General features: G+C 42.4%; 2 protein-coding genes across 3 annotated transcripts in view; one reads left to right on the top strand and one right to left on the bottom strand.

Annotated features, from left to right (window-relative positions):
• Positions 1 to 24,253, bottom strand: part of dock1 (dedicator of cytokinesis 1) — a 252,787-nt gene that overhangs the window by 95,023 nt on the left and 133,511 nt on the right. The gene's annotated exons all lie outside the window — the stretch shown is intronic.
• The window catches only part of insyn2a (inhibitory synaptic factor 2A), a 42,932-nt gene continuing 24,574 nt past the window's right edge, over positions 5,896 to 24,253 (top strand). Inside the window, exons 1-2 of the mRNA XM_074662601.1 lie at positions 5,896 to 6,363; positions 22,325 to 23,561. Of these exons, the coding sequence (XP_074518702.1) occupies positions 22,330 to 23,561 (1,232 nt within the window). The 5' untranslated portion in view covers positions 5,896 to 6,363; positions 22,325 to 22,329. The remainder of the gene's footprint in view (positions 6,364 to 22,324; positions 23,562 to 24,253) is intronic.

The following is a 24,253-nucleotide window of genomic DNA, read 5'->3' on the forward strand; positions in this document are numbered from 1 at the left end:
AGGACATTTCTTTCAAAGAAAGTCTGGGTGCCCAATGTCGAGCACACCCCGCTGAAAAGGAAATAGATTTTTCTGACCACTGCCTGGTGAATGTGGCAGATTGTGCGGACGGACTGGAGCATGACGAGGAGTTTTTTTTGTGTGTGTCCACGTTGCATTGTCATATCCTGGAGCCATAACACTCTGTCCAGATAACACAGACCAGTTGTTATCAAAGGTCAAAAGCAGCTTAAAATAAAGTGGCTGGAGGCACCTCACGCTTTGGCTGAATTTGGGGAAACAAAATCTGCTTCTAACAAATTGTTGGTGCCCTGCTAACCTGTTTTAACCCTGAAAAGAAAAACAATTGAATATAACGTCCCACTAACTGTATAATCACAGACATAACACTGATAGAGTTTAGATGGAAATTCCCCCCAGTGTTACACACACTCCTTTTTTTGCAGTGCAGGTACCCCAATCTACTAAAATTTTGATCAAATTTCCCTCGTTATATAACTGGCATGACGCTATTCCTGTGCCGAGCTTCACTTTGTTTAACCCGTCTCATCCTCTCAATGTTTTTTTTGGACAGACTCTGCGGCTCTGCTTTGTACACACGTTTGATGAAAAGACCAAAAGACTGCAGCAGATGGGGACAGACTCTCGCTGACGTATCTGCTAGGCACAATTTCACATTCTCACTCTGAGACTCGCAGGGGCAACGCTGCTGCACGGCAGACACATCATATCAGGCTGTCAGATGAAACACACACACACACACACACACACACACACACAGAAAACTTTCTCTCTCTATCACGATTGCAGAGATATCTGAGCTACAATAAATTGACAGCTCTCTTCCCTGTCTAGTAATGTGTCTCCATGCACCGCACTCTAATGTTCTCTGTGTGGATGAATGCACTCACTATCCCAGAGGACGGACTGGAGTGGCAACAGCGAGGGTACTAAAAATGATAGCATACTCATGCTATCTGTGAGAGTAGTTTTTGAATATTTTACTAGATGTAGATAATTTATGGTGTTTAATTTCAGGAAGCTGAGACAGAACATTCATCAGGTTCATTTCAAAATGCAAAAACAAAGAAAATCCCTGCTGAAACTCCAGTTTCCATACTGGAATCCCAAAAAATATACCACAGAAATTTCACTACACTGTTTGGTTACATGGTTTTTGATATGATAGGAATTCCACTGCATCAGTGCCTATGATGTAAAAGGCATAATGTAGACAGCAAAATGACCAAAATATGCCAGATGCATCTCAACCCTGTCTTAATGTCAGATAGGTTTCTGTTCAGGTCAACTCAAACTGGACCGCTCTGTTGTGGTCAGGCTGCATCCCTGCTCCGGCAGGTTGCAGCAGATACAAAAATGTCCTATTTTTGATTAAGCAGGACAGGAAGGTGGGCATGAAAACCAACAATGTGACTTTCAAAATACAACAAACTGTGTCAAAACCGGATCATATTTACCAAACAAAACCAGCACAATGAGCAGAGCCAGACCAAGGGTCAACAGGTTTGAGGGTTTGCAGCCCAACACGAACGAAGAGAGACTCATTAATGGATTGGGAAGTGCAAGAACTTCTCAATTGTCATGACTACAGCTGACTGGTGTCCCGCAAGGTGCTGGACTGAACGTGCAGCCGGTGTGAGTTGAGATACGCAGTCAGCACGCAAAGGAACGGAGCCGTATCATAGACGCATCTGGTGTAATGTTTGAGCAATCCTGCCCTAAAATCCAAGGCAAGCTGTATCACATCAACAAAGTCAAATAAAATGACACAATAATCAGTTTTCACCTGAACCACTGAGCTTGAAGAACTTGGGGCGATTAGCTCACCTGCTCTATCAACCATCCTGTCCTCTCTGGATAAAGGCATGTAGGAAACATTCAAAAATATCCAAAAAGAATGCAAAAAAAGCAACTGGGTTCACCTAAACAAATAGTTAACAGTAACCGAATGTCAACAGATTTAGACTCATGATACTTCATTTTTTTAACAACTTTGACCTATTAGCCACATTTAGGGACACTGCAAACATCACCTTTTGATGAAATCACAACACTACACACATTTTAGTGAAAAAAAAACAACGTATTTAAGTACAACAACACTAATAACAAACAACTAATAGAGAACTCATAACACAAATAATCAAACTACCTGTACAAAGACCAAGTTTAGTTATTATACTTATAGGTCTAATTTATCCTAGATAGCAAGGTGAATTAAAAATTAAACATCAGACAAAAACTTGGGTCTTAAGAGGTTAAAGGAATTTTTAGGTTGAGCAGATTTTGTTGTGAGTTCGGTCTTTGATGCGAAAACAATATTATTAATCTTTTTAAAATCTCACTCTGGTTTATTTTAACAGTAAAATGTACAACTAAAAAAAGCTGCTGAATCAGTGATTTCGGCCATGACAGGGATATTCTTATCACAGTTAATTACTTTGCTAACCAGCAGACCAATCAGAAGGTTTGCAATCGTTCCTAAGTGCGGTTAAATTTTTTTGAGGAGGGTTAGGAGGTCAAGGTGTGGTCTAGATAATAAACCAAGCTTGACACTGACACCTACCCCCGCCAGCATTTTCACCAAGAAAAATGACAACACAAACATTGTCCATCTTTATCCTGATAGTCTTGATTGCTTTTCAAGCTCATAAAGAGGGATCAATATTAATTTCAGTCTGTTTTATAGCTAGCTAAAAACTCCTCACAGGAGCTTTAAGGGAATTGGCAGGATTTCATTGATTTGTTGTGATATAGAGCTTTTGAACGTTGCACCTCAGATGCCCCCTTTCTTTCACAAGTGGGAACATAATATCAATATTACAAGAAGAAAATGATTTTGTTTGAGGCACATTCCATGTGTTGATAAATCCTTATAAGCTTTGATAATGTTGCAGTTGAAGTGAGGTCTGATATAAAACCCTCCTTTAGCTGACACTATGGTTTGAGGCTGTATAAACAAAGGGTGTCTATGAATGAGTTTTGTGACAGTAGAGACCATTTTGTGGTATTGAACGGAAAATCTGAAAATGCCAGCAGGCTCTGGATGCGAACTTTTCTTAGACCACAGTCTTGTGTATACTGGACAAGCGGGGGAAAGGGACATCAAATACACGTCCCCCGAGGGCTCGCTTTGAGGTAATGAAATCGATATGAGAGGAGAGTCACTTCAGTGACTTCTCTGCTGCCATCGGTTTATCCATCTGAGAAACAGTTTGCTTACACAAGCAGATCACTAAGCAGATTCCAATAAAAGAAAAACGACAGTGCCTATTCTAAACCCACATGCAGAGACAGTGTCTCCCACAGGACTTTTATCCATTAAACAAATGTCACCAACCCCAGGTTCAAATCTCACACATTTGCCAAGCATGAAGAAACTCCAAGGTTAAATCTTTACAAACATTATCCAGCTCTGTTCGGGGTCAAACCTGGAGCTTGTTGTCACCTTGCAAAGAAATAACGAGGCTGTGAAGCAGATATGTGAACCCCATAAAAACCTGTAGTGAGTGCTGGCACGCTGTTCAGGACCGTCAGTGAGGATTCAGGGGTTTTACGTCAACATGTCGAAACAAAACAAGGCGACTGGGGAAGCAAACGAGAGATAATAAACAAGGGGAAGATGTCTTAAAAATGAAAGTGTGACAAGAGACTGGTTACGTCTCTATCATTCTCTAAACATTTTTTCAGGACTTTCCTCCAGAGCTGGATCAGCTGCTGAAAATTGATTTGTGTGCTTAGCAGTCACAGAGCTGTCAAGTGTTTCTGTTGACAGGCGCGGGTCAAAAATAAGCAATGAAACCTGAGATGTCTGAATTTCCTGCAAACATTATTTTCATTTCCTTATCATCTCTTTGTCCACCTTTTCCTTCTTTAGAAACAAAATCCTTCTAGACGTCTGAGGGGCTGCTGTGGTATCTGACACCAAACGTTAGCAGCTGGAGCTTAAGTAGTGTTTCTAGGTTTAAACTTAGGTAAACAGCTTGTTGCTGCATTTTTTGACCCATTTTGGATTCTAGTGTTTTAGAGACGGCTTGTCTCGGCTTGTCAAGCCATGGGTCCTTAAATTCTCCATGTCCTGCTCTCAGGTTGGATCAGCATCTCTGGGCAGCTGTCAGTAGGGTTGTAGTCCTGCTGAAAGATGAACCGTCGCCCCAGTCTGAGGTCAAAGGCGCTCTAGAGCAGATTTTCAACCAGGATGTCTTTGTACATCACTACATTCATCTTTCCCTTAATCCTGACTGGTCTCAAGTTCCTGCTGCTGAAAAACGTCCCTATAGCATGTTGCTGACACCGCCATGCTTCACTGTAAAGGTGGTATTGTCCAGGTGATGAGCTGTGCCTGGTTTCTTCCAAACATGACGCCAAAGAGTTCAATCTTTGTCTCATTAGAGCAGAGGGTTTTCTTTCTCATGGTCTGAGAGTCCTTCAGGGGTCTTTTGGCAAACTCCAGGTGAGGTACCATGTGCCTTTTACTTAGGAGTGGCTTCTGTCTGGACACTCTACCAAAGAGGCCTGATTGGTGGATTGCTGCAGAGATGTCTGTCCTTTTGGAAGGTTCTCTTCTCTCCACAGAGGACAACTGGAGCTCTGACAGAGAGACCTTTGGGTTCTTGATCACCTCCCTGACTAAGACCCTTCTCCCCTGATCACTCAGTTTAGACAGGAGAAACAAACCAATAAAACAAAAGTGTCTAACAAAGTGCCAGAATGTTCCTATAAGAGAAGTATTGCTCAAAAGGAGGAGAGATTTTGTCACTGTCTGACAAATTTCTTTCAAAAAGGTGCTTTGTTTTATCCAACTGCTGTTGGAAGACAGAAGAAATATGGCCCACCGGGATTTAAAGCTGATTTCACAGATTGTAATAGTTTCATTTTAATTTTTTTCTCACTGCTGAAATAAATTTTCTACCTCTTCCACTTCTGGAGTCTTAACATCTCTTAATTTGACAAATGGATTTAATCTTTCTCCAAAATGTCAGTTAGCTCCCCTCAGCTTTGAGTAACAGTGAATGAGTCAGATTTACCAGATCTTTGTGGTGTTTACCTGCTGGTTCACTGGCAATCAGAGGTACACACACTAACAGGAATCTAGAAACACTCACATAACCTGGCAGCAGCTGGTGTCTGGAGAGCTGCAGCTCATTACCATGGTACCTGAGGCTTAAAGACGGCTGAGGGCGAGCCACGGCTGCAAAAACATCCAACCAGCCATTAGCGGCTGCACTTCGACACGATGAAGGTGTGAAGAGAAACCCACCATTACTTGCGTTGTTCATTGAACACTATAATGGTACACGGCGAATCAAACAGAAGGAAGTCAGAAACTCCCTCGCCTGAGAAAAAGAGTTTTTACCACTAATAACCAACCAAAGACAGATGGATGAAACGAGACGGAGATTAGGCAAACAAGCAGATGGAATCATCCCACACAAAGAACAAAGCTGACGCCAGGAAGTGTGCAGACTTTGAATGAAACTTTGAAGGTTGACACACAAGACGATCATCGTTTAGAGGAGACGCTAGGCGACAAAGCAATGATTTTTTAAGTTTTCTGTTTTTTCTTGTGGTAAAAAATGGAGCTTGAACACATCCACTTTGAGTTGGGGATCAATTTCTCCACCCCTGACGGAGAAACAGAGGCGTTCTTGATGTGTCTGTGCCGTAAAGTGAAGCGAGGTCCCTCAAACTGCTGTAAGTGATGACGAGATAAAGAGATGATGCATGAACCTGCCAGATGTAGCCAAAAAAAAGCTCACAGCAGTACTTTCTACACTGCAACCTTCCCTCCTCCCTCCTCCTCCAGTGCTCCCTCCCCCTCGTGCTTAATCTCTCCCTCTCTTCCCCTCTCTCTGCTCACACTCAGTTGCACACACGCAGAACAGCGGAGAAAGCCGGAGAGGAGAACTGCGTCGGCTGGCGGCACGATGGGGATATTCTGCCTGCGTGGGCTCTGTCGCTGAGGCGTCCGGAGTTCAGCCGCCGTATGCGTGTGTGTGTGTGTGTGAGTGTGTGTGTGTATGCATGCATGTGTGTGTGAGTGTGTGAGTGAGTGAGAGCCCCTGTTGGAGTCGTGCTGAGAAAGGAAGAGGAACAGAGGAGAGGAGGAAAGAAAAAAAAAGGGGGAGTGTTGTCTGGAACCTCGCGCCTCTGGATGAGCGGACGCCGATGTGCAACAACTCCTCCAACTACTGCCGCCTCTACGCCCATCCTCCTAACTTCTGCCATGGCGTAACCTCTTCATCCAGTTCGCCTCTGATCCACCAGGGAAAACAGGCATGCATGGGCACAAAAAGGGATCCAGGCTATCGCGTCGTACTCGTCAGTAATTCACAGTCTGAGGTGAGTCACGGTTTCTTTCCTCTGCTTCACCTCTCGGTCTGCAGCTGCACGCAGGAAAAGTCACTCCAAATAACCTCTGGAGGAGGGGGATCTGAGGGGATCTGCCGCGCGCTCTGTGGGGCTGAGCCTGGGATAAGCCAGGAGGGAATGTGCTCCATGGAGATTTTCCCTTTTAGCCGGGTGATCAGATATCAAAGACGTGTGGCGGATGACAGGAGGTAAATCTCTGATTGATTTAAGCTCAGTTGTCTGTGATGTAGAGAAGTGGTGGAGGCAGCTGCCGTGGAGTGTGCTGAAGGCATTTTCCCGTCAGTTTGGAAACTTTTAACATGAAAAATTTAAAATCCAAGGTAACATCTCACGCTTTCTGCAGGATTTTTTGATACAGATTGAACCTGACTTTCTTCGCCTCTTTCAAAGGCTTGCATGATGCTGCATTTCTTCTCAGTTTTGCGGCTGAGTTAGCGTTACATAAACACTCTGATGTCTACACTAAAAGACAGAATTGTTGCATGTCAGGAAGAAGGGAAGCTGTACAGAGGAATAGGTAATGAGAGCAGGGCGTCTGCATCTGATAAAGGACCTTAACTAAATCACTAATCTAGATTAATAGACTGGCTGAAGTCACAGATTATTGGAGCATGTGTGTGAGTGTGTGCGTGTGTTTGAGGGGGAGAGAGGAAGCATCGGTTGCCTGGTACCCTCTTCACATCTCCACTGTCCTTCAGACGCACAAAAACGTGTGTCACTCCCACTCTTTCCGACAAACCTCCATCCATCGCTCTCTGTGAGTCTCTGCCTCGGTCCTATCTCACACCAGCACTCTGATACCATCTCCCCTCTGCTCCATTTCACTTTCTGCACTCACTGGGAGGAGGAATGGGAGGAAGAGTGGAAGATAAAGAAGTAGAGGGAGATAGAGATCTAGATTTGAGGGTAGGATACTTAAAACTGACCTACACACCTGCAGTTATCATGGTAGATTAATACGATGACACTGAATTACAGAGTAGGGATGGAAATAGAATGACATCTTCCCCCTTTGCGTCACCGCCTGTCTTCCTTTCACCTTCCTCTGTGAGCACTGGGCATGTCCGTTCAGGAGTGATGGACGTGAAGGCCCACTGCTTCAAAGCTAATCTTTATTTTTAGGAATCGGAGATATCAGTCTGCAGGGAGGAGGAGGAGGAGGAGGGGGAGGAAGAAGAGGGACTGTTCTGTTTCGTATGCACGCACAAGAAAGGTGTACAATCACTGCAAATTAGGCCTGCAGGATATGAGGAAAATATTTAATGTGCAAAGACGTTATTGGAATTTATGACGGCGATGCAAATGGAGCTACAGCTGGGCTGATTAACAAGAGACTTAATATTACACAGACGTGGTCTCGGTGACATCATCCACTGGTTTCTGAAGAGTCTACAGATGGCACTTGCTTCACTGAAAATGCTGACTCCATCCAAAGCTCTGTTTTCTAGAAACTGACCGAGAGGTGAAGTTGAGGCCACAGCCTTGACGCCTGGCATACAGCTACAACACACCCACCCCCCAAAAAAAACAAATTACATGGAATTTCAAATAATCCTGAGCAATAATTCTCTCAAATGAAAGGTATATAAAATGATCACACCCTGATTTGTATGTAGAAAATATAGTGATAGATTCTGAAGAAGCTGAAAGATGGCAGTCTCCATCTTAGAAATTAAGACTCAACTTCATTGTGCATGTGGAGCTGATTGTTCAGAAGCCAACCAATCATGGTCACCATATTAGAATTGCTTTCTCCACCCAGCTTTCAGTTATTCTTCAGGGGAAAAAATCAACCAAACTGAAAGCTGATTAAATCTGCTGAAAGACTGACATTTCAACATGGGAGCCAATGGAGTTTCCTTGATTTTTGAGGTCAGCCCCAAGTGGACATTTGAGGAACTGCAGCCTCAAGTGTTGGCCTCAGTTTTCATAATGCACTCATAGGAGTTTCTGAATAAAACACAACACATTTCCCTAAAAAGATAAAAAAAAAACCTAGAACCATATTTTCTTAAGATCTGGACTATTTGCAGGCTATAGCATTGACCTTATGAGTCCTTTGCAAGGAAGTTTTTACAGTTTTTTTTTCCGCTATGACAGGATGAATTATCATCTAGAAAATTTATCCCATCATCTACAACATCCTTTCAGGCAATGGAATAAGAAACATGTCCAACATGTAGTCCAACAGAGCATTTTCTGTTTCCAGAGCCTAATGCTTAAAGCTGACTGTCTAAAGACTTTGATTTCTTCCTAGGTCTACCAGTATGCTTGCCTTCTACAATCTTCCAATGTTGTTTGTACTTGGTCTATATTTTAGACCCAGCTGACTGTGAACAACCAACATCTTTTGCACCATTCCCTGACGATTAACCTACTTTAGGAAGTCTGATGATCCTCTCCTTTATTTCAATTGACATCTCTGGTGTTGGAGCCATGATTCATGTCAATCCACTTGGTAAAGAACAGTGAAAACCGGGGCCAATACTGATCTGATTCTGATGTCTAAACGAAAGTTCAGTCAATTCTAAAGCCCTGTTTCCACCAAGCAGTTGGATCGGCACAGTTTAGTACAGGTCGGATCTGTAAAGCTTGATCCTGTTTGTGTTTCAACAGCCAGCCATGTAAGGCAGATGCAGTGGTAGCAGCGCGGTACACGGTGCCGTGCTTAAAAGTCCAACAAATGAGAAAAACCTAACAGTAAACAAAAAGCAACGATGGAAATATATAGCTTGTATTTTGTGTGATTACCATGCGGCTCTTTGTTACAAGGCAAAATCAAGCATTGTTTCAGAGAAGGCAGTGTGCCACAGGAAGACATACAGAAACTGCTGTTGCACGAGAAGTGACGATTCTTTTGACCAATCGACGGACTACAATGTTTCTAGCTCCACCTTCTGGGGTGGGATCAGAATCCCTGGTACCCCAACTGTACAGTACCAAAAAGTGGGACGGTACAGGGTGGTAATTCGGGGACCTGTCCCGGTTTTAGTCAAAGGAAACGCCACAAAATGCATACCGAGACGAACCAATTTGAACCGCCTGGTTGAAACAGGGCTTTATACCGTCATATTACACATTCATTCTTCAACATTATTTGTGTCCTGGTTTTCAAATGAGCCACGACATCTGGTGTTTTCAACTACTAGCTAGTGCTCACAAATGTTGCTTGTTGTTCTGTGGGATGGTGAGATGGCAGGAACCTTGTATGGTTAACCTGGCGTGTCATGTTTGAGATGACAGTTGTACCCTTGCCAACGTGACATCACAGCAGCGCAACACAACAGTGGAGAAGGTTTGATGTCTGTTTTGTGAAATAGTAGCTCCCATTGTTGTGGTTTTCTTCACAGACGTTTCATTTTCAAACTCATCTCACACTGAGACATTGTCACGTTTCAAATTGTTGTCATACTCAATGAGTGTATACATGGCTGTGTTATTGGAACGCGAAAGAAATATAACACCACTTATTCCACTTCAAATTGGATCATCAGCTTCATTCTAATCTACGTGTTTGTGTGAGTCATTTTGACTCCTAACAGATGAGTCACTAATTGCCAATTGGCCGATGTCAACGGGGCAAACATCATCTGACACCAATGTTCCGCTGACACATGGCTACATCCCCAAAGACACAACGGTTCCTTGTGCATCAACGAAGAACAAAGCAACAACAAAACATTTTCTGACAGAGATGTCATGCACACAAAAGAGTGTAGAAGGCAGTTTTTCTGATTACTTTGTGTGAGCACAAACTCAAACACGGGACACAAAATGTGAGTCTGAAAACACGAGTGCAGGGAAAATTGTTGAAGTGGGCATTTGCCTCCTGTGGCCCTGCTCGCTGGGAGGGGATACTCATTCATCCAGAAAACAAATTCACACAAAAGAATGTCTTGTTCCTGGAACAAACCAGATGCTGTTCTTCATGTGCTAACAGGATTATTCATTAAGAGTCACATTTTTTCCCTGGGAGCCCTCAGACAGCGCCACTCCAGGTACACGTGTGTGTTTGTGAGAGTGAGTGCTTTTGTACATCTGTTGAATACAGAAGAAGTCTCTTTGCACCTGATCCCACCTGGGTTTTTTCTGTTGTCAGTGTGTGATGGGGTGTGTGTGTGTGCATGTGTTCCCTACTGCTTTGCAGTTGGGGCCCAGTCAGCTGGGGCTTCCACAGGCCCAGAAGCAGAACTGAAGAGTTTGATGTTTGCAAGGGGAAAAAGAAAAGTGAACAGACATATGGAGTGTCCTTTTTCATAACTTTAAAGCCCCAAGAAGCAATCCCTTCATCAAAATTTAATTTGATTGTTCTTTCATTACATAAAAACGTCCAACAATATTTCCCGGAGCCCACGGCAGTGCTTTCAAAATTCTTTCTTCCATCAATGATTCCTGCGTGACAGATATTCAATTTCCAATTACATAAAGGAGGAAAAATAGAAGCAATTGTTACATTTGAGAAGCTTTACCAAACAAGAGTTTTGTACTTTTGCTTGATAACTGTCACACCACTCATTGATTAAACCACAAGTGCTGTCAAATGAGTGTCTGTGGGACGCCTAATCATTCCAGCCTTTATCACATGTGGCTCCAAGTTGTGGAAAATAACATTGTGACTATTTTTTTGATACAAATAATGATTGTAGCAGTGGGAGGTTTAGATCAAGGGGAAAACTATCATGCATGATGTGGGTCTAAAAAGAATCAAGACCACTAAAGAAGCTCTGTAATCTTACCTCATGTAAACAAACAGAAGATGCCATTTCATGTAATGTTTTTGAACCAAAGACATGGAAGTTATGGGACATTATCTAAAGTACAAATTTCATGTAGTCCTTCATACACCTCAACATCTATTTAATGCCTTACTGAGGAAAAACTTTTTAAGCAGAAATGCATATTTTAAACAAGGATACAAAGTAACAACACTGGATAATAGGACTAAAGGTTTGCAAATTTTCAAATAGCAAAATACTTACATGCTGTAGAAATCCCTAAATCTGTCTGTAAACTGCTTGTTTCTAAAACAGCACGTGATCTACATGAGATCTACATGAGACATTAGCAAGATTTGCAGAAATGGTGAGGTCATCACATGAGGATCTTATTAACAATACTATAGAGGAGTGGGCCTCAAACACCAGGGTCTGCCCACAACTCTGCCCACAGGCCTCCAGAGGGTTGGCCAATCAGAGTGAAGGGGGTTTGTGGAGTGGGGAGCCTTAAAGAGACAGTAGCTAAAAAGCGCTCCATAAAAAGGCTGATATAAGGGTTTTCTAAAACAGTGTTTTTCAATTTTTTCAGATCAAGGACGACTTGGACCAATTTAGCCAGCAGCTCACATCACACGTTACAACTTGCTAGGCCTGCAACTAATGATTGTTTTTATAACTGATTAGTCTGCCAATTTTTTTTTTTAACTAAAAAATATATCTTATTTCTTCTTCAATTCCCTTTATTTAACACTAGTAGTATCTCACAATTACAGTGACTACAGAGTAAAAAAGTGCACTTGGTCCCTCATGGTTTGTTGTTTTCTTTTAGAATGAAGGATAAATTGGAAATCTGAGTATAACCACATTACTGATATATCATTCCATAATACTTAACGTTGACAGTATTTAAACACCAGAGAGAGAAAAATAGAGATTTTCTAAAGATCTGTATTATGTAAAGCTAAAATGGCAGTATCTAGAGGATCATTGATCTCAAAAACTTTTATCCTAGTCTCTGTGAAACCACTCATTGTTTTCTTGGATGCAATGATAGTGGTCACCATATTGGAAGAGGTCATCCAAGTTATGGGTGTTTTAACATGGGACCCATTTGAGTTTCCTTGTTTTGGAGCTTTGGGACCTGAAGTTTTCCCACTTCTGTGTTGACTTTTCAACACTGGGGTCATGGGTGGGTGATACCTCGGTATTGAAATCTGCTCCTCGTGTTGGCCATAACATGAAAATGAAGAAAACCCACTTGCTTTTTCGGGCATTAAAAACATTTTTAGCTCTACAGGAGTTTAAATTTTCAAAGTGAATCTCTCAATCTTTGCTTTACATGGACAGAAAAGTGACTTGGCATTTTGAGGGGAATTTTGTCCTTCAGGACGAAAACTAAGCAATCAAAAAACTTTACGTTTTCAGCAAACAGTCAGTCGAAAGTGACTCAAACTGTCCTGGGAAAAGACTGTCAACCTGTGGATTTCATGTACATCTTATGCCGTGATTGGACTTTGAAATGTCTTCTTCAAAAAACAGTGCCTTGTTGGATTAATCTCTGCGTTTCTAGTTGCTTTCTTCATCCTTGCCTGTTTTTCCTGTATGGTTTTGAAGTTTCTTCTGCACTGACAAAATGACACATCTTATCGACAGGACAGTTTGACTTCCTCCGTCCTACTTCTCCAGGTCTTTTCCTCTGGTTGTTTTTGTATACTTCTACATAACTTCATTGCTCCTCCTCATCACAACCCCTGTCCCTTTCACTCACATTCAATCATTCTCCACCCAAGCACAGCAAAAACTCGACATCCTTTCTCCCTGCACCTGTTTATTCCGGTCTTTCCCCTTTCTTCCACCACAGTGTGTGGCTGTGTGCGTGTGTCTATTTTTTCTCTTTGCAAGGGATGACTGGAAGGAATCTGAGAGCAGCAGGGGAGTTCTCTAGTTACCCATCAGCTTTGAATCCTCAGCGTGTCTAGAAGGCAGAGAGGGAAAGACACCAAAAGAGAAAGCAACAAAGAGAAAAAGCAAGGACAAAAAAAGGAGGAACAAAAAGAAGAGGCATATTATGTTCTGTAGAAAGAGGAGGAGAAGAGGAGAGGAGAGAGTGATCCGATGCATTCTGATTAGAGCAGGCAGCCTCTGCAGCAAACATCCTTTCCTCAGGTCTGATCTCCATCTAGCCTGTGTGCTCACTGACGCACAGGTTACAGGCTCCATGTGAAGGCACTGAGCCACCTGGGTCAAAGCATAGAAAACAAAGCCAATAAACTACACAGAGCAAGGAAACAAAGGCAACAAGAGCAATTCAGCAGGGACAAAGTGAGTAAAAAATAATAGGGCCCGCATTGTCCGTAGGCTGCAGTCCAAGGATGGAAGAAAGCAGCATGTATAACAAGTTGTTTCATGATCCTCACTTCTAGCAGCATACACAATGAGGCTGAGAAAAATGACTGAGAATGAACACGGTGCATGCTCTGAGGCTCAAGAGGCTCAATGACAGACTGTTAGCCTTTACATCACATAGTGACTGAAGCATTCCTGCATTCCAGTCTACTCAAAGCAATGCATGTTTTAATGTATGAGAAACAGTTTTACATATGTGTAATACCTACACAGCTTGTCACTTAATGCTGTGCATATGGCAGAAACTTGACATAGAGAGGCATTTTGAGTGCTCCGGATTAGCAGCAAATCTGGATTCATCCCACAGTATTAGACCTTTGACTTCAAGATAAACACATTTGTACACATATTCAACTCAACTACAGTAAATAAATGTAGTGGTTCAATATGATTCCACATTTAAACGCACATCATCATTTCTGCTATATAGTTTAAACAAACTATTTCTCCTACCCTTAATCTGGGTCTAGTTTTTATCAGAACCTGCTGGATATACACATTTTTCTTTCCAAATTATGCCAATGTAAACATTTTGATAGGGGAAAATGAACTTCATTTATCCTTGATGTAGAAGTAGTTTGATTTAAACCTGACTGATATTTTTGTTTGCCAATACCATTAGACTGATGTTGGTTTCAATGCATATGTTTTACCAACTTATTCCATTGTTGACATCTTCATATGAACATGTACTTTTTTGATATTGCTGTAGCTTTTATAAGAACTTGATTGATATTTATTTTTAGGCTGACATCCCGAGACTAATATGTGCATCTATCTAATATTTTAAGTAAGCCGATTGAAATGTTTCAATGACAAACATATACTTTTTATTCTTGTTCTGGATGATCCCTGTAATGGAACCGGATTGATATATCTGTAACATCCAGTAAAATCAGACCAATATCTGTTCAAGTATAAGGGATAAGCAAAGCTTGTAAATAAGTTTGTGTTCCTCAATAGTGTGGAGTTTCTCAGCCCACCGTACAGCTAATAGATGATGTCCACATCCATTGAAAACTTGAGGACAAGCAGAATAAATTTTATTTTCTTTAAACCTTGAAAGCTCCTACTTTTAGACTTTGTGTTCTAAGGCCTCTTTGGTTTTGGAGCTGTCTAAATGTTTGACTGTGGTATGTTTTTTGTTTTTTTTCATGATTGTCTCAGCCTAACATCGTGTGAAGGACATTAAACCAGTGACGCATTTTTTTCATTGTTATATTTACGTCTATAGATTAGTTTATCTATAGCCTGTTTATCAATGACATAGAGGTACATAGCGAAGTCTCCTCCCATCTTATATTTATCCAAAGTGCCATTGAGTAGAAAATGATCAGAAAAAGACCATCTTATGAAACATTACCACCCCAAATTACAGAGATGCTTTTTTGGACTGGATTAGTGTTATCAAAGGACCTATGTGTGTCTGGACTATGGTTGGTGATTTGCCCTGGAATTTCTACTTTACAAATTATGAGGTTTAAAACACAGACGTCCTCCATAATTATGACGAATTATCAGAGGTCCCCAGGTGAAACTAAACCTGTGCAAATAGAGCTTTTGAGATATCATCAGGGTGATATCTATATCAGTGTAGACATTTCTCAGAAGATGTATTTTACTCTGTCTCTACTCTAACCTGACAGATATAAATGTTTGACAGATATTGTCTGGTCAATATCTGTATCAGAACATGCTTCACTTTATCCTGTTTAACAATTCATGCCACTGAATTTGAGAATTGAGTAAAGTCATATTCTTGCAAAAAAGGATGGATAAATAGACAAGGTTATGATTAATTTAATCTAAATATCCTCCATACTGACCCTCATAATTATTGATTATTATTTATTAATGAATTCTTCACTCTAAATTCGGTCTCAGTGTTTTTGAAACATGTTCAAATTGGGTCAGTTTCTCTGTACATGGGTTATAAAGAGGCAGAATAAATGTTTCCTTCCCCTCTGATTCAATTAGAAAATTTCATACTCTCGTCTGCAATGAAAACTTCCTGTTTTCAGTCATCAGTAACACTATGAACGTCTTAAAAATGGTGCTGTGCCACGGCACACTGGTCCATAATGACTGCGCAACTATTACTAGAAAGACAATCCCCTCAAATCCCGTCATTTCCAGTGCCGTTCCATCTTACAGCATTAAGCTACCATTAAATGACAAAGGATTTGCTGCATTCGGTGTTGGCCTAATGCACTTCGCTGCTGTCATCCCTCAACGCTGACCTGTACAGTCAATCACTCTGCTATATATACCCTCACATCACACCCTGGGAGCACGGGTGCAACCAGGCCTGCTCGCACAGAGTATCACAGAGACAGACAGAAAATACAAACCCAACAACAAACCTGAGCCAGTGAATGACCTCTTCATAACAATGGAAAGTAAACCATGAGTCTGCATGTCTTTTTTTTAAACTGCATAATCAGGGTGCTCTTAAGAGACAGATCAAAGGACTTTTCAAAACACTACTAAGCCCTGTGTAATTATGAGAGGAAGCTGACAGGAGAGAGAAGAGGAAAACAAAACACGAGCAGATAAAGCTGGATTACAGTAGAGTTTAGACGCGCTGTGACTGTGATGATGCTGAAGCAGAAACGTTGAGCTGTAACACCGTAAAACTGCAGCAATGCTCGAAAAAGAGGTTTTTCTGCTGATCCCGAAGCACAAAGGCAGACTTTAAAATGAGGTTGTCAATCATTTGACCCGGTAAAATGTTCTGAGGTTTTGAAGTAGTGTTGAGAGGAAGACTTTTAAAAAAATGTACATCTTTAAGTGTAGAAATCAGGGTTCGTTTGTTTAGTTGGCTCCAGGATTTAAGGATGGGATGTGAGCTGAGCTGCTTCAATCTTGTAGAAGTGGGAGCTGAATTATCAACAGAGGTTCCCTTAACCCTCTCGTAGTCAAAAATTTTTTTAATACTGCATGAAGCTGTTTCTTCTTATAATCAGTGTTTCTTTAATGATATTTGGTGGAGCTGTGGAGGCTGTGAGCTGAGCTGCCGTTATCTTTATTTTTATTGAAATTCAACAAGCAAACCGGATTCAACTGACAATTTATGGTTGTAGTGCTGCCACAGACTCAGAGATTGTCAAATTTACTGTGTCTGAGGTTCACAAAACATGTTATTGGAGTTCCAGTAATGGCGGCAGAGTGACCGGCAGCACACTCTTGAGCTCTCCAGGTATTTTCCTGATAATCACTTAACCTTATTTGCTTTTCAACTGGGTGAGAAAAAAATTAACATATGGACATAGAGCATAGTGCCAAATACCACCTGAAAAAAAGAAACAGATGAAAAAGAAAACTATCAGACTGAGGGAGGCTGCTACAGCTAGTGCTAACATGGCTAGCGTTAAGTTGTCTCAAGCTAAAATCTACAACTTCTTGGAGATTCAGCCTCCACCCTAGGTTCTGAGAAAAATGATGAACATGATTCAGAACAAGTTCGCTGCCTGTACCAAAAAAATAGACGCATCCATCAAGAAGCTGGAGGGAGAGCTACGAGCTAACACGGTATCTCCAAAATAATGATATTCCTGGATAGAACCCCATCCTTTCACAAGAAGCAGGTGGCTTTCAGCGCACTAAAAATCTGGCTCTGCCAAGGCAACGTGAAGTATGGAGTGTTTCCTCATTGTTGTTGATGTAGCTGCAGGCTTCTACAAGAGCATCAGGAAAGTTTGCCTCTGTGATAAGGCCCTGATCACTTTTCAGGGCTGCTAAAATAAATCTGTGTCCAACAACATATGACTAAACAGCTTAACAACAGCCTGATAAACACCTCTCGCTGATAAAGAGAATATTTAACTCATGTAAAATAAATGAGGAGCTCAATGAAACTACCTGTTAAATGCTCGAACAAGAAAAGCTGTTTATGCAGCTGTCGCTAATTGACATGTACAGCACACTCCCAGTGTTTAATCAATTCGCTGGTTTTGTGATGCATGCGTTAATCAATTCACTGGTTTTGTGATGCGTACTATATTAATGAATTTTCCCTTCGGTGGAGCAGGAGCGATAAAACAAAATTAGTCAGGCTTAAAGTTGGGGTAAACATCCAATCCCCAGGTTGAATCAGGGCGCTGAAGCTTCCACCTTTGAAAATTTTACCTCAAAGCAACCAGAGTTCAATTAGGCAACTGCCATTCACAGAGCTGCTGACTCATACGCTGTTTAAAATAATGCCGAAATGGAGAGTGATTTTTAAATTCAAGGTGTGTGCCATTAAATGAGCATTCCAGTTCCATTAAAGAGTAATGAATTGCAGTTTTGCAGCAATCTGGATTGTCCTTGAGAGCTTTAATGCTTCCAAAAAAAGGCTAAATTAGGAGAGGAAATACGCTCAAGAAGCAGATGTGTTTGACAGGCTCTCATTATGGACAAAACGCTTGAGTGTCCCGATTGAAAAAGAGACCAGTGGTGTCAGAGTGCTGAAAACAGCGCTGCTAAAACAGGGTCAGTGTGGATGTTTTCCTCCACATGACCCAGTGAGGTTTGGTTGGTCCTACTGGGTAGAAAATAGCGGGTCAGTTCACTTCACTAACCGTCTCCTAAATGAGTAAAAAGAGATCACGTCCACGCTAAAAAACAGGGGGAAGGTTGCGTGATGAGTCATGTTGTTTATGCAAGAGGCTAAAGGGGTGGTGTTCCAGCCGGAGGTGAGATACGAGAGCTGCCGCAGCCGCCCCGGCCTGAACCCAATGGGTAACAAATGAGATATGTGGAGCCGGGGACACATGATGGAGCCTGCAGTGCTGATTTGTCACAAATGATCTACTTTATATGAGGATATGATGCGAAACTATGCGAGTGTGTGTATTGTGAAGCCTGAGTGTGTGGATAGGGAATAATGAGAGAACACTGTAGCTGTTTGGGCTGACAAACAACATCCACGTCTTGGAATCTGAGGCAAACACACAAACAGATCTTTACATAAATTTAACGTTGGCTTCATATCACAGAAGATTTCAATGACCTCATTTGGAGGTGGAATGTAGAGCAACAGTTTAGTGTCATGTTTAAAATGTCAGCCTTTAAACCAACATGCAGAGGACGGTGGCAGTGATGGACTGGGACAGCACAGCCAGGCTGGGGAATAGATAATAGTCTGGAAGGAAAGGTCACATGGTCGAACTGTCAGAGGAAGGGAAACAACAGCCTGTCCTTGACTGAAATGTACGTATTTACTGGATAATTAATGGACTGTATTATGCTCTCAGAAGCTGCAATCATTCCTCTTTACAGTGTGCACATTTCTCACTTATAGCACCTTAGTCTACCCAATAAAATCCAGGAATCATTAGGTTAACACACTAAACATACAATGAGACTGCAAAATTTTCCAGGTGTAAAGCTGTTGCTTTGTACTTTCACGCTGAGTTCATGATTCATGTTCACATTTCTGCAAACATGGCTGTAGTGTATAGAGCAGAAATATTCAAGATGTAAAAATGTTTTTGGAGTTCATGAGGCTTTGTATCAGGGCTTGTGTCCATTAACACAGTTTTTGGTGGTGGCAGAATCCACAACCTCAGTTTTAGCAGCGACTGCACAGTCTGTTTAAAACTTTAATTTAATGGTGTGTAAAATGAATAAATAAAATTATGGATAAAGACATTCTGTCAACCTCAAAATTATATCCTCAAGAAATGAAAACATGTTTGGTTGGTTTCAGGACCTCTGCCATCTTCATTGATGTGTGCGCTCAGCAGTGTTGCCAACAAACAAAAGCAATGTTAATACGTTAGAAACTACAAATGAACTCCTCCACCTTTATCTCAGCTTGGGACTGGCAAGTGACCCAACACAGACAAGCACATTCATGATTCATTTACATGCAGTCATCTGTTCTGACTGCAGCTGGGAGGGACTGCTGTGCAGGCCAGCAATGAGGGCTTGTCTGCCTATGAGTGTTTTTTTTTTTTTTTTTTTGGGGGGGGGTCTAGAGAGACACTACATATAGCGACACAGTTGCAGAGTTGGCAAAACTGGCGTTTAGACAATGACTTGACTCAATTTTATCACTCTTGCTTAAAGTTACCAGTCTCTAAAAGAAGTCCATGACACTTTGTTTATTGTGCACCTCAAACACTTGTAATATGTTTTGTCTGAGCTTTAGTACAGCTATTCACCACTAGAAGAGATGCAGCTTTGGTCAATGATGACTGGCATGATGCTATAATGCACAGGGCTTCAAAAAAAGTACCTAATCCGGTACCCATCCCTACTAAAAGGCTAACTAATAGTGGTGCTAGCTCTGCCAACCCTTTGCAACACTAAAACCAACATTACATTGTTGATCCACAGAATCTGTTGCCTGTTACTTATTTGTTTAAAATAAAGCAAGCTCTGTTTTGGCTGTTTTTTTATCTCGCCTTTTTTTCTAACCATTACGATTAAATGTCTTTTTAGCTGACTGTGAAATAAATCACTTTGGAAAATGTCTTACCACTGTAGATGACATAGCTGTTAGCAGAGTTCACACTCGTCTGAATTTTTAATGGACAGCCATGGAGGAAAAAAGAAAGCAAAATACAGGGTTTATGGGATTCAGACTGCTTCATTTGGCCTTTTAGAAAATAGCACACAAGGCAAAAGTGGACACAGGCTCTTAAGATGCATATGTTATTTCAGTCAGGACCACACTTATCAAAATAATGGATAATTTGATGCATGCAGTGAGTTACACTTGTCTACATGGAAAGCAAAGCCTGAGGTAGGCAGAGCAGCAGCAAAGACAAAATAGAGTGGGCATTAGTGTCTTTGCGTATGACACTGATAAAATCAGACACAGCAGTGAAGGAATAGCAGAGGTGGAGGTGGGTTGCTGGAGGACACAGCATTAGCAGGAAGGTTGAACCAGTTCATACGCTCCTCAGTTTCTCACATGTGAACCTCAGTGAAATCATCACTCGATTAGTTCTGATGTTGATTCCTGATGGTGAGCAATAATGCCTGTGCTCAAATATCTAACCTCTCTCCTGCAGCTGGCATATTGTGCTGCGCTCCACTAAATAGTCATTTTGTGACTTTAGTCATCTCCTGCATGTTGTGAATCAAACATCTGCCAGCACAGCAGAGAACTGCCATCTCTCGCCTGTCACTGTGTGCATGCTGTGCTGCTCTCACACACTGTTTTCAGCCACACTACTGAGCAGTGTTTGGACATTTTCAGGGGAGGACCGTCAATCTGTTTCACTGCAGGGTCCGTCTGCCTGCGACAGGACTTTTGAGTTTCGAATAGAAATTCATCTTTTTGGGGAAAAACTTCCACACTGAGTTTTTATAAACATGACAGCAGTGGAAGTCTAAATGCCAACGAGATGTGTGCAGTGGACTTGAAACATAAGTTTTAATTTGAAAAGCAAAGATTTGCTCATTTGTGGAAAGCACGAGAATTCAGGGAGAGTATTAGTATCCTGGCCAAGGCTTCTTTGTTGGTTGTTTAAGTTGAGATGGACACAGTTTGGGGGGTTACTTTCTTCAAACAGAGGCAGAAAAAGAGGCTAGAGTTCCATAATTCAGAGCCAGAGAGATGATTTGATAAGACAGTGAGACAAAATGACCATTCTGTGGCTCCAAGGTGAGTAAACAGGCGTTCTCTGTTGACAGATACCAGTCAGGGCGGATAAACTGAGCAGGATAATTGCTCCATCCGATTTCACATCTACATGAGTGCATGGAGGGATGGCTTATTGTAAATCAGCAGGCAGAAAAAGAATACATTTTCCCCTCGGAGCATCAGAGAGAAATGCAAAGTGCTGATGCTGTATCACACCTTTGATAGCTGATAGAAACCACCCCTACTATCTGTGCTGAAAGGATGCATTTCCTCACTTTTCTGTTCTCTCCTCTCTGTCTATTTAGAAAATGGAAAATGAAGAGATGCCTCACTCACATGCACGAGAGGAATGCAAATGTAGTTCCAAATGGGCTCAATTTCCTATTTTCACTTTTATTTATTATCAGCAGCAGAGGAAGGTCAGAGAGTAGAGAGTCCTGCTGAACCCGACAAATTATGGAAGTACAGCACAGACCGCACAAAGAGTCTTCCGAACAGTCAATGGTTTAATGCTCCTGCTAAGCAAGTGTGTTTCTGTGTGTGACTGAAGTGTCCGATTGGGACTGCAAACAGAGATAAAAATGCTCATCATGACTTCACAGATATTTGACAGAAAGAAAGGAGGAGGAGGAGGAGGAGGAGGAGTATCTGGGAGCGTTGGATGCTTTCACTGGCAACGATAAACGAATTATAAGTGTGCTGGAATTGGAGTTATTGGTTTCAGAGGGAGGGAGATTAAATGCATCATGGAAATCTGCTTGGATTATTTTCAGGGCATGCTCAAACTCTTTTAGTTTTTAGCCAATAAATACGGACAGATTGGGGAGCATAAATAGCACAGTAAAACTTATCATAAAATGGAAATAAAAGGCCAGGGTGGAAATATTGAGAGAGCATTTTTGGAAACTTTGGGCTCGTGTAACATCACCACTTCTTCAATGTCAAACGTAGAAACTAGAACATGTTCAATGTCAAATACTGCAAGTCCTGGTTTGCTGAAATTCCAGAGGAAGCAACTTTATATGTTAATGCACTGTTTAAATTTAATGTATGCTATGCTGTTAGCATGCATAATGACATCTGTCTGATAACGGCTTCTTTAACATTCATTATCCCAGCACACAGGTTCCACCCTTAGAGAAAGCAGGATGTTAATGTAAGGCGAGGGTTCTTAGTCAAAGCCATTCACTACAGATGATTAACACCGCTTCTCTCTATCTCTGCCTCTCAGGAAACATGGTGAGCAAGGAGGGTGGCAAATGCATGCTCACCAACTCAGAGTCTGACTCGGAAGCAGCGCCCTTGCCCTCCACTTCGCTGGCGCTGGAGGTGAAGTATTCCCTGGAAGCCAGTCGACAGGTGCGGAAGAGGAACAAGGCGCTGCAAGTGCGTTTTAAGGATATCTGTGAGGCGCAGAACGAGCAACGGGAGGCGGAGCTGCAAGCAGCAGGGAAAGGTGGCAAGCCAAACTCGTACAAAGTGGCGTACCGAAAGTACATGACTGTCCCTGCCCGCAGATCCATCCCAAATGTCACCAAAAGCACGGGCGTTCAGACCTCGCCCGACCTGAAGAAACGCTACCAGACCTTTCCTTTTGAGCGCAAGAAAGGCCACACCTTTAAACACGTGGCGGCTGTGGAAACTTATAAAGGTCAGAATAACGGTTTTGCCATGGAGGTGAAGCAGTCCAAGGCTGCTGAGCAGGGTTTAGATGAGGAGGAGGAGGAGGGAGCCTGTGGGGGGAGTGGAGTCCGGAGGACCAGGGCTCTGCTCCATACTAATGAGTGCATTGCCACAGTGGAGCAGCACACTGCACCTGATGGCCTGTGCTCTGACGCTCTGCTGCTCGCTTGCTCTGCAGACACAGACTGCCTTGCAGACACACAGAGAGGAAGTGGAGCCGGAGCACAGGCGGAGTACCAGCTCTGCAGCGTCCCATCCAAAGCCCGGACAGGTTTACAACACACGGAGGCCGACGCGGACCGTTTGACCAGGAGGCAGCTGCTGAATCTGGAGGAGGGCTCGTCCCGAACCCTGCCGGACAGGGCCTCCAAGGTTACGGGCCCCATTGCCTGGAACTCTCTCACCCAGGTGGAGTGTCTGGACAGTCCGTCTGTGCGGAGCAAGCGGAAGAAAGCGCTGCAGCTCAACGGGCTGCAGAGTGAAACGCTACCACGCTCCGGCAGAGGCTGTACGACACAGGTACAGTGCCACACGGGACAGTTGTCTGCCCGGCCTCTGCGAGGCATGGACGAGCCTCTGTCACCCTGCAGCGGTGGCGGAGCTGTCGGGGCAACGCCTGATCAAACACAGGACGCCTGTAAGCAAATAGTGCCTATAAATCAGGACGGGGAAGTTAAAGCACAGCTCCAGGCCATGGAAAATCTCATCAGCTCGAGCCAGGAGACCATCAAGGTGCTGCTGGGGGTCATCCAGGAACTGGAGAAAGGGGAGGCCCACAGAGAAGGGTAAGACTGCTCACTTTTAGCCTGTGTATGAACTATAGATGTAAAAGTTTTGTTTTTCTTCTAACACTGTTTTACAGCTTCAAAGACATCCCAATACTGAACACCAATCTAATTCAAGTGCTTCCTTTCTCTCTCAAAAATCTGTAATTTGAACATTTCACTGCAGTGAACTCATCTGAATCTGTTTTATAACCAAGTTTCTCCTTGACATAACGTACAAAAGAGTGAGGATCTGGCAAATCTTTTGATAAACTCAAAATAGAAGACGTGCTGAGCTTTACAAGGACACTGACAGAGAAACCATCAATTTCTGCCGCCTGTTTCACTTAATAAGGTCTGGATTTGGATCTGTACTGATTAGGTAAATAGGATTCGTGACTTTACTCTGGTGTCAAGCATACACCAGGAAAAAAAAGAAATGTCATGTACCTATAAATCAAATTTGAGAAAAGGGCATGGTGTTCAGGAGGAAATATCAGACAAACTAAGCACATTCACGATTCAGCATGGACAGTAAAAGTACCCTCTTGATGAGTCACATTATTTCTGCCTCTAAGAGACAAGCTTGTATGTGTGACACCAGTTCAGAACAGCCCTGACACCCAGAGTGCCAAGAAGGAGATCACAGTGGCATGTAGCAGGGATAATACCAGCTACCTGATGTTCCCTGCAGTGCTATTACAGCAAAATGT

The sequence above is a fragment of the Halichoeres trimaculatus genome, unplaced genomic scaffold (assembly GCF_033239565.1).
Source record: "Halichoeres trimaculatus isolate MK-OKI-2021-1 unplaced genomic scaffold, fHalTri1.1 fHalTri1_scaffold_23, whole genome shotgun sequence".
Classification (NCBI taxonomy): Eukaryota; Metazoa; Chordata; class Actinopteri; order Labriformes; family Labridae; genus Halichoeres; species Halichoeres trimaculatus.